The sequence below is a fragment of the Podarcis melisellensis genome (assembly GCF_964234715.1).
Source record: "Podarcis melisellensis genome assembly, chromosome: 3".
NCBI lineage: Eukaryota > Metazoa > Chordata > Lepidosauria > Squamata > Lacertidae > Podarcis > Podarcis melisellensis.
In genome coordinates, this window is record NC_138530.1 from 45,155,342 (window position 1) to 45,175,383 (window position 20,042).

The following is a 20,042-nucleotide window of genomic DNA, read 5'->3' on the forward strand; positions in this document are numbered from 1 at the left end:
TAAGGTGTGTGATTATTTCTTATTATTTTTACCAAACATGGGAGTAATGATGCTCCAGCAAATTGCCATGATGAAAACTAATTAAAAAGCAAGCAAGATTCTCTTAAGGTTTGCTTGATGTTTTAAACAATCGGGAGGATACTGCATTTTGGGGAGTGTCTAGGACTTGCTGATCGAAAGGTCGGCGGTTCGAATCCCTGCTGCGGGGTGCGCTCCCGCTGCTTGGTCCCAGCGCCTGCCAACCTAGCAGTTCGAAAGCACCTCCGGGTGCAAGTAGATAAATAGGGACCGCTTACCAGCGGGAAGGTAAACGGCATTTCCGTGTGCAGCTCTGGCTCGCCAGAGCAGCGATGTCACACTGGCCATGTGACCCGGAAGTGTCTCCGGACAGCGCTGGCCCCTGGCCTCTTAAGTGAGATGGGCGCATAACCCCAGAGTCTGTCAAGACTGGCCCGTACGGGCAGGGATACCTTTACCTTTTATGGTTGCTTAGAATAATCCCATATGTGTGAGCAAAGGATAAATTTGTAACAAGGAAATGCAAATTCTTAAGTAGTGATCCTTATCTCCTGGTCTGTGTGTTTTTGTATATGACAAAGCATATGATAAGCATAAATTGCTTATCAGTTGGTTTATCACCAAGATAAAATCCTATACTAAGAAAGAAATTGTAGCATTGATTAAAAGCATTCTAATTAACACTGTGTCATCTGGGAAGTTCTCAAAAGAACTTCACTGTTAGGCACTCTAGCCTTTTCACAGTAGAGACCAATTCATTCAGTCAGCCCTAACACAAGATAACTAGGTCTAAGACTAGATTAAGTCATTACTAGATTTTTAATTTGTTTCTATTGTCTCCTGCCTCCCTTTTTAAAGGTTGGATTGGAGTAGAAAACAAAACTTTCATGGCAATTTAGTGTACCTTAGAAGAAAGGGATTTGCAGAACTAACTAGTTCAAATAATTGCTTATAGGTACAGCCATTAATTATCTTGAGTATTACTACATAAATTTAAAGGGCTCCAGAGGCTAGTTTCTGTGTTAGTTTGCTGCGACAGAAACAAGAAAGCTTTGTGGCACCTTAAACATGTTTATTATGGTACAAGCTTTTATGGACTAGAGTCCACATAAAGTATTATTCTCAATTGGGAGGTTTACCTTAATAATTTTATTAGGCTTTAAGTTGCCACAAAACTCTCTCTTGATTTGAAATATAGGTTGGAATATTACCACTAAGTGAGTGTGATCAAGAAGCAGATTTTATTCAGTGTAAAGTGGTGGTCTGGGTTTAAATTGGAACGTTCATTAGGGCAGAAGGAACAACAATGATGCTACGAAGACAAAGGGGGTAATTGTTGCAATAACTTTAAAAGAAAAACTGACAGCCTCTGTTAAAAAGAAGCGAAGTGACAGCGAAAGCACCTTGCTTCCATTCCAAATCTCTCCTTTTATTTGTAAAGACTGGCATTACAATAAAAAAAGGACTCAAAATGGAGTGATGTACACATCATTGGTGTTTCATGATGCAAATGATGAAATCCCTGAATGGATATTGCTTCACCTTGGATTTTAAAAATTGACCTAAGAAAAACCTTAATTCCACTAATGATCACAAATGGCAAAATGAACAAAAAGGAAAACAACAAAAAGAAAATAAATCCAAACTACTGGCAAGTTCATAACATATACATAGTGGGTTGATGACACTGGTTTCAAATGTACAATAAAGCCCACAACACTTTATTACTATGAATATTATCGTGAATGTTTTCTCATGTTGATCAACTTGCTTCAGAAGGTTGCTTTTTGTTGTTTTAACTTGCATAATAAACATGCAATGAAATTATTCTTTTTAAAGGTTTTTTTCTGCAGTCTTTTTGTTTTCATACAAAGATTTCATAAAGTTGCAGTGTTGCATCAGAGCATTACCAAAATAAGTGTAAGAGATAAAGAGGAAGATACCTGTGAACTGAGCTTAATGAGAAAAAAACTACTTTTTATCCTGAGACACGCCATCGTCTTATTTAAAAGGTGTGCACAGCCAAATCCCTCCCAAGCCCCTCCAGAAGACAAAATAAATATTAACTGGGAGGAAAGAGAGGACAAATAAAGAAAATAAGATGTCATCATGCACTCATCTTCTGCATAGCTCAACCTACATATAGTAAGGCACTATTTCCCCACAACTTAGCGTCCACAACAATCCTTTACAGCACTCCGTGAACTGCAGAGGTCCTTCCAGGATGATGAAATAAATAGATTGAATGAATGTGGCTATCACATTACCCCACGTGTGTTCTCTTAGTTAAGGGAATCATCAGGCAGTCTCAGAGAAAAAAAGCTGTCGAGTCTCTTGTTGTGTGCGTGTGTTCATGTTATGTATGGGGATTTGTTGTGTGGGATATTTTTTCTTCTCAGAGTTAAGTTCTCATTGTTCTCAAAGCAAACATAGAAGAAAAAAGGACAGCTGAGTCATCAAAAAAAGCTTTGGTGCTCCAAACAGCACACTGCTTAACAGATCTGGGAAATCTGGTAACTGTTCCCAAAGGAGTCGGGAGAGGTGTGGATGGTTTCTCAAGAGATAGTCCTCAACTAGAATTAGTTAAGCTGGTCTTCATACTGCTTTCGAAAGCAGTCACCGGCAGGGAAAAATTCCCAGCATCGCTCTTGATACATTTTCCATACGTAGGATTCCTGTAAGACACAGAAGAGAACTATAGTTGAACTGACTTTTGCCACTTCCTCTAAAACTTTCACTATTGCAAGTCTGAAGGATTTTGAAAGGATGATCAAAACCTAGCTTTTTATGCTGAAATACGTACTGTACACACTGATTCAACTTTATAGAGAAGGGGTCATTAGCCTTATCTGAAAGGTATTTCTCCATGATCTTACAACAGTCTGGTGGTTTTAGTGTCCCCCTCCCCCATACCCAAAGACAGGTATGTAGTTACTTCAGAGATAAGCATAACTCCATCGCCTTGAAGCAATCTCAAGTACGTTCCTGCTTTCACATGAGGCAGAAGCATTATAAATACTTTAAGCATTTCTACTTATTTCTTTGTTATCCAAGTCTGTGTTTCTGTTGTTGTATAGTGTTGTCTAGCCAGGACCCTATTTCTTTATTATCCTCGCCTTTGTAGGTCTTGGGAGCTGCTCTGGAGATAAATGGACTAGATCCAGTCCACCGCATCAGAAAATTAAGCCTCTTGCAAGTCATACAATACTGTATCTCTCCCTCTAGAATAGCAAAAGCAGCAATTTTTGTTATGGGTTAATATGCTTCTGTAGAACTTTACAAAATCTATCTTTGTTTCTTCCACAGGGGGAATGAATATTATGTATGGATGTGTAATAACATTTCTTAATTTTCCAATGCTTGTATTTTTTCAAAGGACCAGAACTCAAGAAACCATCCAGTCAATTGACTGATGTTCAGAGGAGCATGGATACGGGATATGCATCTAGATGAACATACGTATATGGAATGCTTAAATCTCCCTTGCTGGACTGGAACAATTCATCAGCAAAAAGGAATACAGGTGGCAAATCCCACAGTTTCTACATGACATACCATAACTTTGGTGAGTGGAAAGAACCAGAAGTTGAAATGTTTGTGAATTCATTAAAAAAGTTAAAATGTGACCTTCCAAACTAACACAAGTAGTAGAGGAGACAAAGAAAATATCGAAATTGATGTAATCTCTCGAAATGCTTCTAAATGAAACTTCACATAGCTATCAAAAGTAACAGCCATTTTCTCATCTAGTGGACTTCTAGATACTGGTACCAATTTGTATCACAGTAGATTACATTTAAAAGTTTCTGACAAAAAAAATGAATCTTAGGTAGTTATTGTTACACAACATGTTGATGACTCACCTGCCCGGTATGTTCGGTTTCATCTTTATTTATGAGATACATCAGGAAAAATCTAAGATAAAGAAAGAAGTTGTTGTTCATGACACACACACACACACACACACACACACATATGAATGAAACACCTGTATATAAGAAATTAACTAAAAATAAAAGAACGTATCAGCCTGTCATTAGAAAGCAAAGGCCTCCCACATGTAGAATGGGAAATTCATGGCTATGATTTATAGCCCCAGTACAAAAACCAGTCTACTAAACCATATTTTATTGAACTAGGAGCAATCCATGTGGTGGTTGGCTCCCTCTTCACCTCACTTCACGTATTCCCTCCCTGAACAAACACCTGGTTTCTTAACATTCAAACTGAGAAATTGGGGGTTAGGGTCCCTCCATACTAGGATATGAAACTAAATTCTGGTTTCAGTTGAATCGAAACTTGGCTTCCAGAAATTGAATTGAAGTGAAAGGCTACAGGACTCATTGTAACTTGTTAATATATATTGCATCTGTTATTTTAGGAATTTAACTAAGCCTTTAAGTCCATTTATTTCATAGAATCATAGGGTTCATCTAGTCAAACCCCCTGCAATGCAGGGATATTTTGCCCGACGTGGGGCTTGAAGCCACAACCCTTAGAGTTTCAATAGGATTTATTTTCTAGTTGTCAATTTCGTGCTGTTTCCAACGATTACGGTTCAGTTTCAAATTTCATATCATAATTACAGATTTAAGCATATTACTCAATACTAGATGGGGGCTCCCCTGACCTTTTTTTTTGTCACAAAGCAAAATACTTCCTTTTCCAACCACCATATAAATTTAACTAGAGTTTTACTTCAAAATATTGACTTGTTGCATCTCCTATTATGTTTCAGATTTGATGACATTAAAGTACTTACAGATAATTAGCCAAGTTGTGCTCCTGTAGAGTATGTGTTTCAAAACCATGGGGCACTGTGTCAAAGTAGTCATTACCTATCCCACAAATAAAGCATTTGGTCTAAAAAGAATGGGGGGGAAAATACATTGTCCAAATATTCTTTAAGAGAACAAGGAAACTCTATATGCCAAGCTCAAACCTCTTAGCAAAATCCCTTGCTTTAAGGCCTTAAATAGAAATGTACCCTCTTCTTTTCCAACCTATGCTTTCTGAATGCTAAAATATTTCCCTCTGTTAAGTAAAAGAAAATAAAGGGTCGATGCTGAAATGCAAATTTTCCTATTCCTTTTCCTGTACTATTTCTGAAAAAGCCTTATGTATCAGTAGTAGAACTAGGGGAAGATGAAGCAGCCTATTTCTGTTTGTTTGTTTTTTCAGATTTAGCTGCATTTAAATTATATGCACCCCTTCCAAAGCACACATTTCCCCCCCCCCAAAATAAGCTTTTCTGTACACTTTCCAATGTATTTGCCTTCTAAGCTTGTTCAAAATGTGTATTTTTTCAAACTGAAACTGCATTGCAATATTCACAAAAGGCATGATCCAATTTTATTTATCCATGTATAAATACAAGATTGGCAAATCAGGTTGGTTCTCTTTAAAATGTGAACCATACTAATTTATTCTCCATCCCTAGGTGGAGAACATGCATTTCATACACGAGATTAGTCCCTAGCATTTGTTGCTTAAAAGGATCTCAAGAAACAGGGCTAGGAAACACCACTGCCTAAATCTTTGGAGAACCACCACTGCTTGGCATAGATTACAGCAGCGACTGTTGGTAGTATAAGCCCTCAGAATGCAGTGCTGCTCCATAATGCCAGCCCAATAGTCCATTATATATTCTATGTAAAAGAATTACGCCAGGGAAATCCTAAACTGGAATCCTCTCACTAGCATGTTAGCTATACACAATTTATTTTTCTATTACACATGTTTTGTGTTTCACACAAATACCATATACATCACGACAGAATTGCTGATATATATTACCTCCATGTCTTCTTTAACTTGTTCTTGCTGATCTCTTAATTCTCCAAATGCATCAATAATTAAACCTGGTAATAAATAAGGTGATACTTACAATAGGGTGATGCTTTTGATTTTGTAAACTCTGTCATAATCTGATGCACACGTTTAAACCTTACTCAAAACTAAAGTTATATGCAATGAATGCTCAAATCACCGCCAGAGTTTGTAGTAAATATGACTGTAGAGGCTGAATCTGTGTTTAACTCAGAGAAACATTTCTGGCGCTCCCCCACCACAGGGATGCCCACAAAGTCCTCCGCTTCCATGGGGAGGCACAGTAGGCCCCTCCTCCCCTGTGGCAAGGCCCAGTAAGACCCTCTGCCACCGCGTGTAAATATTGTGATATATTGTGATATTGTGATGTTTAGTTGGTGATATAACATGATATTGAAAACCAGATATCGTCCAGCCCTAGTGTGTACATGAACTGTTTGAATTTGCCATATAAACTAGAGTTGTCTGAAGCGCAGTTCATAAAACAAGAGGAGAAAACTACCATATTTTCAGTGTATAAGATGATGTTTTCTGCTTAAAATTGTTAGTCAAAAATTGTGGGTCGCCTTATACACGGATGGTGACTGAATAGAGTTTCAGGCTGTGGTGCAGGTGGCCCAGGCTTGGGTTCGAGCTCTGTCTCTCTTTCTTAATTTGGGTTCCAAAAAATAGGGGTCATATTATACGTGTGTCTTATACAGGCATAGGCAAACTCAGCCCTCCAGATGTTCTGGGACTACAACTCCCATCATCCCTAGCTAACAGAACTAGTGGTGCGGGATGGTGGGAGTTGTAGTCTCAAAACATCTGGAGGGTCAAGTTTGCCTATGCCTGGTCTCATACATGGAAAAATACGGTAATTGTGGATTGACTTTAATCTCTTGTTCCTTCTTCACAAGAGTGTGTATATGGAATACAAGTCTTAATTGCTAAAAGATGCTTTATGTGACAGCATCCAGAGGTTACATCATTTCATTTTCCTGTTCTCATTATGAATGCTTATTACTAACACAGTCACATTAACAGAGCTCGACAAAGGTAATGGACCGTGGCTTAGAGAACAGGGGAAAGAAATAAATCACATCAGAGCCAAGAATATAAATACAAGAGAAGGGGAGACTCGTTGCAGAAAAAGGAAAGAGTGAAGAGGTACTGGTCTGAAGGCTCTTGCAGATGAGAAGTATTCATATACATACACTCAGATAGTGGGCATGAGCCAATCATGTGCAAAGCTCTGCAGGACCTTTTGTGGTTGGAGTTCTTGTAGAAGCAGAACTAGAGTGTGTGCTTTTATTAGATTTCAGTAGATATACAAGACCTGACAACACCATTTTATCCTATTCACTTGTCTCTAATTTTCAGCTATATAGCACACTATATACACTAAACTCACGTTAAATAGATTTTGAACATAAGCAAATATATTAGACACAGGAAGTTTATGTTTTTTTATATATTGGGTGGCATGATGTTTCATCCCATGTGCCAGGGGAAAATGGGATTTTAGTTATCAGTAGGGAAAGAGTAATTTTGTCAGTTAAAAATACAGTATAAACTGAAAAACTATGCATATGTACCTTGGATGATAGCGAGGAGAATAACTATTACAAAAAAGAAAAACGTAATATCAAAGATGATTCGATAGATTTCATATTCATCGCCTGCTGGATCTTCAATTTCATCACCAATTCCACCACCAGCACGCACTCCCACATACATGTGAAACATATAGCACTATGAACACATGGGAAAAGATAGTAATATTAAAAATGCACATTCTACATCTGCTATGGCTATATATTAATCTGCATAAGGCTTAAACTGCACCTTGATCTTTCGGTCAGAATTTCAGATAAATGAGTGGCTGCAAAGAGAGTGGGAATACAAGTCTGTTTACCTGAGGGAAAGGGGTGAGAGAGCATCACACTCTTCAGAGAAGCTGGCCTGGTTTGGACATAACAAACCTACACCAGCCTCAAGCCTGAATGCTCCCTATCACCAGGCTAAACCTTTCCATGCTTTGATGGGGGGACCATTAAGCCCCTGTACAATTTTTTTTTGGGGGGGGGGTCTTCAACCTTCTCAGTGGGGAGGATGAAATCTGTTGAGGGGAGTTACCAGGAGTCAGCAGAGGGTTCCAGTTGCCTTCCTTTTACAAAACACTGCTTGAAGCAGTGGTGAAGTTACCCTCAGCAGGGTGGCACTGTGGCAGTGCCCTCTTACAGAATTTCATTCCCACGAAGTTGCTGCTGGGCTGTTGACTGCAGCTTCACCACTGCTTAAATCAGCAGCAAAACCTATTTTTTAGGCCACACACAAGCAGTTACCAATGTGAAACTGCACAGAGGCCACAAAGAATGATGAATACAGTGGGCAATTACTTTGTTCTTAAAAACTGTAGAAAACAAGGCATACTAATTATTTTTCCTATATTCATACAAAATTTGCTTGCTAAAATATCCCTCCTGAACAGCTAACTGGAAACTCGGAACATTCACACGGGAAGAAGCCAGCTTCCCCCATGGATTGGGATATCTGTGTACAGAATACTGCTTTCTTTTAAATTTGTTGTTTTTATTTATTGGCAGTTTCACTTTGTTGTTTGGCATAAATCCAGAAACTAGCAAGGCCCACCTGCTGGTGACAGGATGCTGCATATTGACACTAGGCCTTGGATTCGTAACTATTGATACTGTTTTACAATGCTTTTGTAAACAAAGGGTTAAAGATATGTGGCTTGAAATGAGAAACCTTACCAATATTTTTAACAGTCCAATTCCTTCCCTCCCCCACACTGACTTCAGTTCAGGCTTCAGAGACAGACAAATTCATTTTACTAGACAAGACTCCGGTGTTATCATAAAAGTAGTTTTTGTTGTACTGTATAAACAGTTGGTATGTTACTAGTTCTGTCTCTAACTTTGAAGCCTGACCAAAAGTCAACTCATGAGAAATTATCATCCCAGCTTTCCTGATTGCCACTATTATCCAATAAGAGCAAGCTTCTGAGGTGTCTTTATTCTGACTACAGAGTATTTCTAGTATTTGTAGAGAAATCAAATTACTACATCCTTTTGCCATTGTCAATTTATAGTAACAGAACCTTCCTTTTTCTGAAAGCATGTTTATAATAACCATACTGAGTTATATGAATGGCATTGAGAACTTGTGTTAGCAACACAATAAAAGTCGAAGTAATATTTACCGTTAGCATATCATCACACTTCATGTCTGGCATATCTCCATCTTCACTCTTATTGTAGAATTTGCGAAAAAAATTAAATGCGACTACTGTGTACAGGTAAACTACCACTGCCAGCAATCCTACTGTGAGCACAAGCTAAAAAAGGGGGGGAAGTCACATGATATATTAATTAAGAGTACAACAATATGATTTGATGGAACAATTATATATTTCTGTGCATTAGTACCCATTGCATGTTTTTTTTTACAACTAATTAAGCAAAATCAGAGTTGCAAGTATAACTGTGACTTATCCTTTGAATTTTTAGGACAAACATTATGAAACAACCCTTTTGTTTCTATCTATTCTGTTTGTATAATTGTTCCTCCTTACCAGCTTGGTTTTAAAGGATAGTGTAGTTAATGATAGAAAAGACAACATTACCTGTTTGCCATTGTGAGTTACGGATGACAGAATAGTTCGCAACGTTTTGAATCCCATTGCTATGTCAAGAAGATGAGCAGCAAAGAAAAAGTTGTTGTAATGACCAAGGACTGACATGGTCATATACCAGGCGAGGTACAGAAAAGACTTCAGGGAGAAAGCGTAAAACAAAATTAGAAAAAGGGCAGACAACGTGATAATTGTGATTAACTGGACTCAGCTGCAAAACCCAATAACTCAGTAATTTATACAACCAGGTACAAGATTCCTGGTGCCCTAGCTCTGAGCGTAACAGCTGCCAAATAAACACAAAAAACATTTTAAATCAGTTTTATTTAACTCATATTCTTTTTAAATGAACAATTGTTTGTGCTTTTTTAAATAACCTGGTTAAAACCTTCAGTTTTTCAACTGAATCAATACTCCTCTACCAAAAGCCTGCTTCTGTAAGTAAAGGAATGAATTGGGGAGAGAGGATATCTGATTTCAAGGTCTAAATAACAAAATCAGCCAATATCATGTGTCATTAACATTGGCTTCCTACTGAACCCAGGGTCTAGCAAGTCATTACAATAAGTGGGGTACAGGAGGAACCACTGTATCTCATCAGGATGATTTTTTGCCCTCTAGGTGAGCTTTGCAGTGTGTTCAGTTCTAGCTCTGAAAAATGATGAATAGTTAAATCTACAAGGAAACAGCATAGAAATGCTTGTTTATTGCAGCATGAGTAGTCATAGCCAACAGCCTACGTTATCAAATGCAAAGCTAAACAATCCCTTACATGTCACAAATAGACTTTCACCGATACAATACAATTTACACTACATTACATCTGAATATCAAATGGAATTGGCCATATGTATATGTTCAGAGTCTTAATATAGCAAAATACACATTTTCAACCTCACTTAAAATAGCCAAATCTTACACTCTAAACCAGTTTCCTGCTTTAGTACTTAATTTATATTTGATGACATAAACTTACATTATCAGTGAAAACAACTCCTAATTTCCACATCTGATACTTTACATCAATAGAATTCAGTCTGCAAAAAATATATGAAAGACACAGTAAGAAATAACACTATATTAATATATAACAATTACCTCATTCAGCCTGGGTATCAAGCCATCACTGCCCTCTTTTCAACATAGCTGTCTTAAAACCAATTCATATGAATATCATTTTAATTCCTGCTATTGCTATTGTTAAAAGTGGGAGTGGGGCAGATTCTGGTGATACTATTTTTATTTTTGTTCAGAAACCCCCCACTGGAACAACACTGCATTTATACTTTTTCCTCCAAGAAGCTGACATCTCTTAACTTATTTGTGTTACTGTCATTGGTGCCAATCTACATTAAGGCTGTCATACTTAGGTTCCATTGAAATTAATGGAAAAGTCACATCTTGCTTAAGTCTTACTGATTACAATGGAACTTGAGTATGACTAACTTGGAGTCTCCTATTCCCTTACCGTCAAGGCCAGGGGTGTTGCCAAGATAGGAAATTCTGGTAGCTGTTGTTTAAAAGCTACAAAGCAAGATGCCTTTTTCTTCACAGTGCAAATACAATAGGCAACTTAATTTTTTTCATCAGCCCCCAACACATGTACTGCTTCAGAATATCAAGTCACTATTAACTAAAAATTGTCACTCTTTAAAAGCCTAAGAGCTGTAGGCTCTACATATGAAAAAATGCTTAAATGTTTTTTTAAAAAAACCAAATTTTTGAAAACTTACACAGCTGATAAAGAACTATCTTTTTTGGGTTTCTTTTTTTCTCTAGCATCACTGAAATCCAGAGCAGCTTTGTCCATTCCCAGCAATTCACTGATTCTGTCCTTTCCATAGAACTCTCCATATTTATCCATAACCTAGAAGAATGGAGGAGATTGTTATTTTTCTCTCTACTTTCGAAACCTAATAAAACAGGTTATATTTCAGCTGAATCCAAATTATTTCAACAGCTCATTCACAATATATGTGTATAATACTGATTGATCAATTATGTGGCAAAATGAATACGTAGACTTCAGAGAGCCAGTGTGGTTTAGTAGTTAAGAGCGGTAGACTCGTAATCTGAGGGCCGGGTTCGTGTCTCCGCTCCTCCACATGCAGCTGCTGGGTCACCTTGGGCCAGTCACACTTCTCTGAAGTCTCTCAGCCCCACTCACCTCACAGTGTTTGTTGTGGGGGAGGAAGGGAAAGGAGAATGTTAGCCGCTTTGAAAAGCGGGGTATCAAATCCAAACTCTTCTTCAGTCAAGAACTGATATCTAGTCTCTGTATAGCAGCAGCAACAGCCATAAGCTTAAGGCTGATTACATGCACACATAAAGAAAAATGATTTTAACTATATAAATAATTAAATTGGCTAAATTTATGGGTAAATATAGTCTATACATATATATTACACAGATCTTATATCATTTCTTTTTCATATAAAGTTCCATCAATTTCTTTTCTGTTAGTATCTTCCTAAAGAAACAATTAGTATGAATTCTGCACATACAGACATGAGCCACTGCCATCTATCCGCAGTTTCTGGCTGAAGATTTGTTCTCCCTAGAGTATGAAAAGCTGCTGGTAGGAAGGGTGGTTTTCATCTTCTAGCCAGGATAAGTGCTATGGATTGGGCCATGTGAACGTTTTTAACACATAAGCTAGCCTGCCCTCCTCTGACAATGCTGATTAATTGTGAGATGGAAAGAAGAGTAGTGGGCCCCAGTCAATGTGTAAAGTGTGCTTTCTTATCTTCGTAACGGTGCTTTCCCCGAAGGCACTGATCATCTTTGGAGTTTCATGAGCAATGCAGCCGGGTGCACAGCCTTCTGTAGGCAGTCATGGTTACAGATAGATAAAACATTCTTGATCCAGTCCATGTCCTTTGCACTAAGAGTCAACTAGCATGTCTGTTCCATCCCAAATGCATGCAATTTAAAAACAACCCAAAAACCCACAGTTTCAAAACACACTGATTTAGAAACACTACCCAAGTGCTCTAAAGGTCCCTGCTTCATTCATTCTTGATTTAAAACTTTCTGCATGTTTCCAACAGTTTGAAAGTGCATCACTTGCTCTGCATGCATAAAACCTTTGAGTGAAACACCCCTAGAAGTGGCAGTATGATATGGTGTGCCACTGTATAGAAAAAAAGGATGGCTGTCCCTATGAAACTATGGAGCAGCCATCTCTTTTCTGTACAATACCCTTGGACTGTCCTAATGGTTTTTTTAAGTACACCTCAGTGAACCGTTCATAGAAAGTTTGGAGACATGCTGTCTAATTTGCATGTTCCAAGTATAGTCTGTCCAAACTGTGGAGCAAACTGAAATCCTTCCCCATCTCTTGTCATAGTTCTCTGAAATGGGGGCCAATATGGTCACCTCTGCAGAAAGGCTTTATATAACTGCATTAAATTAATAATAATGGATACAAGTTATAATGATACAAAAGGACATGTATAAATAATTTAGACAAATTCAAAATTACATAATTCAACTATAGTAAGAACATTACCTTTCTTTTTACAAACTTGTCCCAATAGTTGTTAGGAAATGATCTAAAGATATACAAAAGTAAGATAGCACTCATATGAGTAAACATTTTTCTGCATAGCAAATTCACAGGTAACACTATTGTAGGAATTGCCTACAGAAAAAGCTTAATAAAGCTACCTAATACAAATGTATTTATAATATGGTATAGGTTTAATAAATAAATAAATTCATTTAATAATTAAATTTATTATAGGTTTAATTTACACAGGTAGTCCTAATTACTAAAAAAAAATCCGGTAGGAATATCTTCCTTCCCTAGTGCAAACTTCCCATTCAGATATGTTAATGTGTCCACAGAACTCCCACAACCCAACATTGTTTCATGTGAAGCTTTGTTTAGAGTGCACTGGATTGGTGGTCTCTATTATGACACAAAATTAACTTTTGCCTACGAGATGCAAAAATGACATTTCAGGTTTTTCTGCAGATTGTGTTAAGCTGTGTGTGTAAAGGTGCTGACCTTTAAAGCCCTAAATGGCCTCGGCCCTGTATACCTGAAGGAGCATCTCCACCCCCATCGTTCAGCCCAGACACTGAGGTCCAGCTCTGAGGGCCTTTTGGCAGTTCCCTTACTGCGAGAAGTGAAGTTACAGGGAACCAGGCAGAGGGCCTTCTGGGTAGTGGGGCCCGCCCTGTGGAATGCCCTCCCAGCGTCAAAGAAATAAACATCTTACTTTTAAAAGACATCTGAAGGCAGCCCTGTTTAGGGAAGTTTTTAATGTTTAATGCTGTATTGTGTTTTTAATATTCGGTTGGGAACCACCCAGAGTGGCTGGGGAAACCCAGCCAGATGGGTGGGGTATATTATTATTATTATTATTATTATTATTACTACTACTACTACTAAATATGCCTTTTGTGAGTGGAAAAAAAATACCTATTTGGGGCAATTGTCTTCTTTTATTTCTTCTTTTTAACTGTTTGATGTAACTTAACATTTGGAGATACATGATGCGTCAGTTCACATGTAATGCTAAACTGGCCTGTTGGGGATTATGCATAATGACCAGAAAATGTACAGTCGCTATATGCACATTTCCCGAAGCCTGTTGGAGATTATGTATACTGAGTAGGAAATGTGCACAGTTCCTTCTTCATGGCTGGATTATGTGCATGCTGTATTTTTCATGAGACCTGGTGAATGTGCACAGTTAGCCCATTCTCCTTAAAATATATACTATGAATAAAAGTGCCCTGTACTTTCTTTATATTTAAAAGGATGAAACATGAATAAATAATTGGATGTGTCACCTTCCATGTGTTAGATGGATTTAAAAATGTATATCATTTTAATTTAAGTAAAAGAGAACCAATTTGACTGTATGAATCAACATTTATATTTCAAGCATATCAGTGCCATTGGAAACAAAACTGCTGTTTGCAGAATGAAAGATTATTATTTTTTTACTGATATCCTCACAACAAAGCAAGCTAAAATGTACATTTAATAGCTATATAAAATAGTTATAGCTGCCTCACATCTTGGAGTTTTCTGTGCTGCAGATGAATCCAATCACAATTCGCTACTGCCAAAATTGAAATACACTTACACAAGCTTCAGCAAAGATTGGGGGGGGGGGAGAGAAATATTTACTGTGTGTTGATGACAAGTCTATCCCATTGCCCTTTAATATCATCTTCTGAAGGCTGTTCTGTAATATACAGCCCATCAAATTCTAATTTCCGTGCGACTTCTTTTTCTCGTTTAAATATAACCAGTGGAACCTGCAACCAAACATAAAGACACCAACATTTGATTGAAATGTTCTACAGCACTTGGAGCAACAATGTCTTAAGAACAGCTGGTTGTTGGGGAAAATGCAGACTGAATGAACTGTACAATTTCTTAAAGGAAGTATGTGTTGTATAAGGTGAACTGGATCAATTGCAGCCCTTCCCCTATTTGCGCTTACAATCCAGTGTTCAACAGAAGGGGAAGGAGATTTTCAGTGATGCTTCCTTCTCCCTGCATTCACCCAGACCACTGCTTCCTCTGGAGCAAATTTTCAAAGGATACAAGAGACTTGCAGGAGGAAGAAAGGGCAAAAATCTCTTACCTCCTCACCTATGAACAGGAGCACTCTTTGTGCGCAAAAATCTAAATAGTATGTTCTTTAAAATAAAAAAAATGAATTGATCCCAGGACAAACCCTAAGTAGTAAGGAAAATTTACTGAGGCAAGTGCTATTTATGTACCAAAAACATTATTATGTTGCCATCACAACAAACCTTTGAGGTTACCCAATTAAGAAAATGCAAACAAGGTAAAGATAATGGAGCTATTGCTCCATTAGTTCATTTGTTTTAGCATTCCATACTCTTTTCCATACAGCCAGTTTATACCTGGGAGAATTTCTAAAACTATCAGGAAAATTTTCTAAAATTGTGGAATTGGTACATGCACAGTTTGCTATAATTTAGGTTTGTTCTTTTATTTCCTCCTCTGTCTTTATCTTTTTATATAAAAAAACCTATCATTTTTAATTTTGTAAATCAACGCACATCAAACAATCCATACATTAAACACTGATTTTCCCTCCCCACCCTATGATTCATTACACTTCTCCTTCATTGCTGCATACTCTGATTACTCCCTATTTTAGCTCATCCAACTCTTCCTTTGTTTATATTTTTAATGCTAGATTTATTTTAATCCTGCTGACATTTTAAGATGTTTACAGTAATCTTTCAAAAATTCAACAAACATTTTCCAATCATCCTTAAAATTTCCCCCTTCCTGACCACCTCCCCTCTGCCTTGATCAATGAAAATAAGCAATCACTTTTGAAGCACTGCGTGTTTCTGCACAGGCCTCTTGGCAGTTTTGTTGAGGGGAACAAAAATAAAAAGGTAATACAAATTGCTGCAAGATGTATTTGTGCAGTGATCTCCACAAAGTCCTGAAGTCAAAACAGAGGAATGGTAGATTTCTAAGGGATTGGTGCCATTCTGGAATTTGGATGTGTAAATTTTTGAAGCATTTTGAATCTCAAATGCATTCAAAGTACGTTAAAAAATGGCCGCATAAATCTTTGTTGCATCTATGCACTTAGGGAATAGCATGCACAAATCTCATACAAGATCTGTGCAATGTAAGAAAAAAATATCAGGAGCACTGCAAATGCTACACAATTTTTCATCTTATTTTTAAGATTTTGTTTCAAACAGAGAAATCTACCTTTGACTCTTAAAACTTTGATAAAATAGGATATCAAGGCATTGCAGGTTTTCTACTGTTCCTCTTGCCACTTCTGAAAGATTTCAATGTGCTGTATCTAACAATATTTCATATTTGTAGCACGTTTTACAATATCCTTAGTATCATTACTTCAAAGCAAGAGCTTCATTGGCTCCCAGTTCACTTGCTATACAGTGCCCTGGATATTTTAATTGAAAGAACTGTGTGTGTGTTTGGAAAAGCATCCTGCACACAAGCCAAAACAAATATTTAAAGAAACAAGACATTATTTGGAGATGTATGAATTCCTTGTCCTCTTACTTTCAGACAGTAATATCCAATGATGCAGAAAAAGGAAATGACTGTGTGCAGAATGGCTAAAATGCGGAGTGTGGGTTCCATGTAGCCGCTACTTTCTTCAAGAACATAGTGCACTGTGATGATTCTATGGGAAGGACTTTCTAAGCTGCTTAACTTGGAGTTTTCAGCAATATTAACCACAGGAACCTCCTTTTCTTCAGCCACTGCAGATGTGGAGACCTGTTGAAATAAATTGAAGTGAGTAGAAAAAAATAAAAATGCTCTGACTGTGAATTTCTGTTCTCAGAGTCTCCTGGATGGCATTCCTGACACGTGAGATGGCACCTCTTCCTGAAGCCTTCAGGCACCAAACACTTGGTTACTCCTCATGGGAGAGAGCCACTTACCTCCCAGACCCAACTGCAAAATGCAGTAACCCACCTGCTCATTCAGAAAGACATTTAAAATTTACGCCTGTTGGTGTAGTGAAAAAAATAATTAACAATAAACATGGCAGTGTTAATAGTCAAACAATCAATATAAAACAGGTCGAAAATGTAGGAGGAGGAGGACAAATTTCTAAAGTTCTTACTTTCCTGCTCTACATGTGTGGAGCATAAACTGGATTAACCTAATAACCCCTAGTTCCAGGAAGGAAGAGGTGGACTGAATGCCTTCCTGGAGAGGCTGAAAACAGAAAAGACATTTGGTCATACCATGAAGGGCACTTCGAGGTGCATGTAAAGATCAGCTCAGGTGGGACTAGATCTCCCTCTCGTGGCTGAAGGCAGGAATCACTATTCATTTACCAGAAGCCTATGGGTCTCATTGTTTTCATGTTAAGCCATGTAGAGTAGAGAGTATACACAGCAACAGCAACATTAGGGTTTCCATACACCCACTTCTGCTGGATATGCCCTCTTTTTCAGCATAAAAAAAATCCTGTCTGGGGGGATTTTTTAAAGTAGGCAAAATGCCTGGAGTTGCTTTTTTGTTTACGTGTGGCAACATTTAGTCTTGCGCCTAGTGAGCATCAGAGCAGCGACTCTGAGCACCTGGGAATGGAGGACTGGGGGCGGGGAGAGAGATATGGAGGAGGGGAAGGCGGAGACCAGTGGGCATTTGCCTTTCCTGGAGCAGAAGCTGTAGAGGGAAGAATATGCAGGCAGGAGCAATCAGTTTCAGAAAGCAAGAGCATTGTGGAAGAGTGGGGAGCTTTAAGTCATGTTAGAGGCAGAATGGAGCACTCAAGCCGCAGTATGTTGGAGCCTGGGCGATCAGCCCCAGAGGCGGCGGCTATTGTTTTTGTTGCCATTTCCCCTATGACTTGTCTCGCTGCTGGACGACGTGTATGGAAGCTGGGAGGAGTTGGCTGTAGGTGGAAACTACTCTGCAGCTGGAGGGTATTTAGCTAGTCACCTCCACTTCATCCCTGCACCCCTCCCGATCTGTGTGTTCTTTCTCTCCCCCTTGCCAAAGATCATGTGCGCTTTTGGGGATGACCCATAGCTTAGTGGTAAAGTACATGCTTTGGATGCGGAGAGACCCAGGTCCAATCTCTGGCATCTCCTGGTAAGGGCAAACCCTCTCTGAAACCTGGAAGAATCACTGATGGTCAGTAAAGACAACGCTGAACTCGATTTGTGTTTGTGTGTGTCATACAGTGATGAACTATGTAACCTTTTTTGCTCCTAAAATGTCAGTTTTCAGCTTAGATTGTTTTGATATGCTGGGATCACCCAGGAAGGCTGAAGAACAAGAAAGTGTTTATGTTTACTTTTTGTATACATTTTTACTTTTTGTGCATATGTGTACTTTCTGTATACATTTTCATTTTTTATGGTACTTCATTTACACATCTGTGGATGAAAACATGAAGGAGTTACCTTATAGAAGAGCAGAATGAAATTAATGGCAAATGCAACAAACAAAGCCAACATCCTCATATTGTAGAAATTCCGAGCAAAATAGTTCTGAAAGACAAAATAATAAATATTAAATGCGCTAAATACTTACATTTGAATAATTGAGCTCCGTTAACCTACAGAATGTGATCTTGAAAGAAATTACCGCATTTACTCGAACCTAATGCTCACCTTTTTTGGCCAAATTACATTGCGAAAATTAAGGTGTGCATTAGATTCGGTGGCACATTTACATTCACCAGCAAATACTTTTTTTGGTGTTCATTAAGGAATTCACATAATCCAAGTGAGTCTTGATTTGGGTCTTTTAGCCATGATCAGATAAAGCAGGGGTGGCTAATCTTTTTTGGCCTAAGGGCTGCTGATCAATCCTCAGAGGACCACATGCTAGTAATGGGTGTGGCCAGAATAAAAGTGGTCATTGCCAAAGTGGGCCCAGACACACAGGTAGCACACATACCACCCCCTTCTCTGTGTTATTAAACCAGTCTACCGTGGCTGCATTTTGTGATTGGTATAATTCACATGCTTTCTGAGTAGAGTGTGAGAACAGGAAAACCATCTTATCCCTTCCACTGTATGTGTACTTTTGGAATGTACTTTCACTTCTGTTGTTCTCTCAGAGCTGGAGAGAACACACATGATTATGCATTGTCTGTATGTAAGGACCCCTGAGCATTAGGTCCAGTCGTGACCAACTCTGGGGTTGTGCCGCTCATCTCACTTTATTGGCCGAGGGAGCTGGCGTACACTTTCTGAGTCATGTGGCCAGCATGACTAAGCTGCTTCTGGCGAACCAGAGCAGCGCACGGAAACGCTGTTTACCTTCCTGCCAGAATGGTACCTATTTATCTACTTGCACTTTGACGTGCTTTTGAACTGCTAGGTTGGCAGGAGTAGGGACCGAGCAACGGGAGCTCACCATGTCGTGGGGATTCGAACCACCGACCTTCTGATCGGCAAGCCCTAGGCTCTGTGGTTTAACCTTGTCTGTACATAAACTGTAAATAAACGTAGTTTAGATCTACGAATGTTTTTTTCTTCTTGCTGTGTTCTTCCAGAAGAACAGTGTGTACTTTTCATAAGAAAAGTGTCGCTGAGAGGCACTCTGGAGATGAAAGGACATGCCATTCCAGAGCTGTGCCTACTGGGAGACACTCGGAGAAGGAGGGGGCCTCTGGCGAGCCCCAGAGCATCATAAAATCCCAACACTCTGCTGATCTATGCCCATCAGCAGAGGTGAGGGCAGGCTCCTCCATATCACAGGGGTGGCCTTGGAAGAGAGGTTCCTCTCCTTCCAGTGCTGCAATTGAGAGGAAATTTGCTTTCCCTGCTCTTCAGAGATGACTTATTCCACTTACAAGAAGTTTCTGCTGGTATGCAATAATTTTCTTCCAGAAGGCTGATTCCTGTGATTCTGGTTCACCATGCCTATGTTTGTGGCGCTGCCTTTGTTTCTGCTTTGCTTTATCTTCTTTTGCTTTCTCTTCTTTTTCTCCATCTTCTCCTCTAAAAGCATAAATCTTATTGTGAGCCACACTCTATTAATAAAAATATAATCTCTCATTGGGAAAAGAAACAAGCTGTGTCAATCACATGTTTC

At 38.6% G+C, this 20,042-nt stretch overlaps 1 protein-coding gene across 12 annotated transcripts in view; it reads right to left on the reverse strand.

Moving 5' to 3' along the window:
* Window positions 1-1,386: 1,386 nt before the first annotated feature.
* RYR2 (ryanodine receptor 2) overlaps window positions 1,387-20,042 on the reverse strand; it is a 240,254-nt gene continuing 221,598 nt past the window's right edge. For all 12 annotated transcript variants that reach the window (XM_081905768.1, XM_081905767.1, XM_081905764.1 and 9 more), the window contains 14 exons: window positions 19,801-19,948; window positions 18,401-18,487; window positions 16,536-16,754; window positions 14,631-14,761; window positions 12,996-13,038; window positions 11,218-11,351; window positions 10,461-10,521; window positions 9,476-9,622; window positions 9,053-9,187; window positions 7,425-7,581; window positions 5,815-5,879; window positions 4,781-4,881; window positions 3,882-3,933; window positions 1,387-2,693 (listed from right to left, as the gene is read on the reverse strand). In XM_081905768.1, the coding sequence (XP_081761894.1) occupies window positions 2,598-2,693; window positions 3,882-3,933; window positions 4,781-4,881; window positions 5,815-5,879; window positions 7,425-7,581; window positions 9,053-9,187; window positions 9,476-9,622; window positions 10,461-10,521; window positions 11,218-11,351; window positions 12,996-13,038; window positions 14,631-14,761; window positions 16,536-16,754; window positions 18,401-18,487; window positions 19,801-19,948 (1,576 nt within the window). In that variant the 3' untranslated portion in view covers window positions 1,387-2,597. The remainder of the gene's footprint in view (window positions 2,694-3,881; window positions 3,934-4,780; window positions 4,882-5,814; window positions 5,880-7,424; window positions 7,582-9,052; window positions 9,188-9,475; window positions 9,623-10,460; window positions 10,522-11,217; window positions 11,352-12,995; window positions 13,039-14,630; window positions 14,762-16,535; window positions 16,755-18,400; window positions 18,488-19,800; window positions 19,949-20,042) is intronic.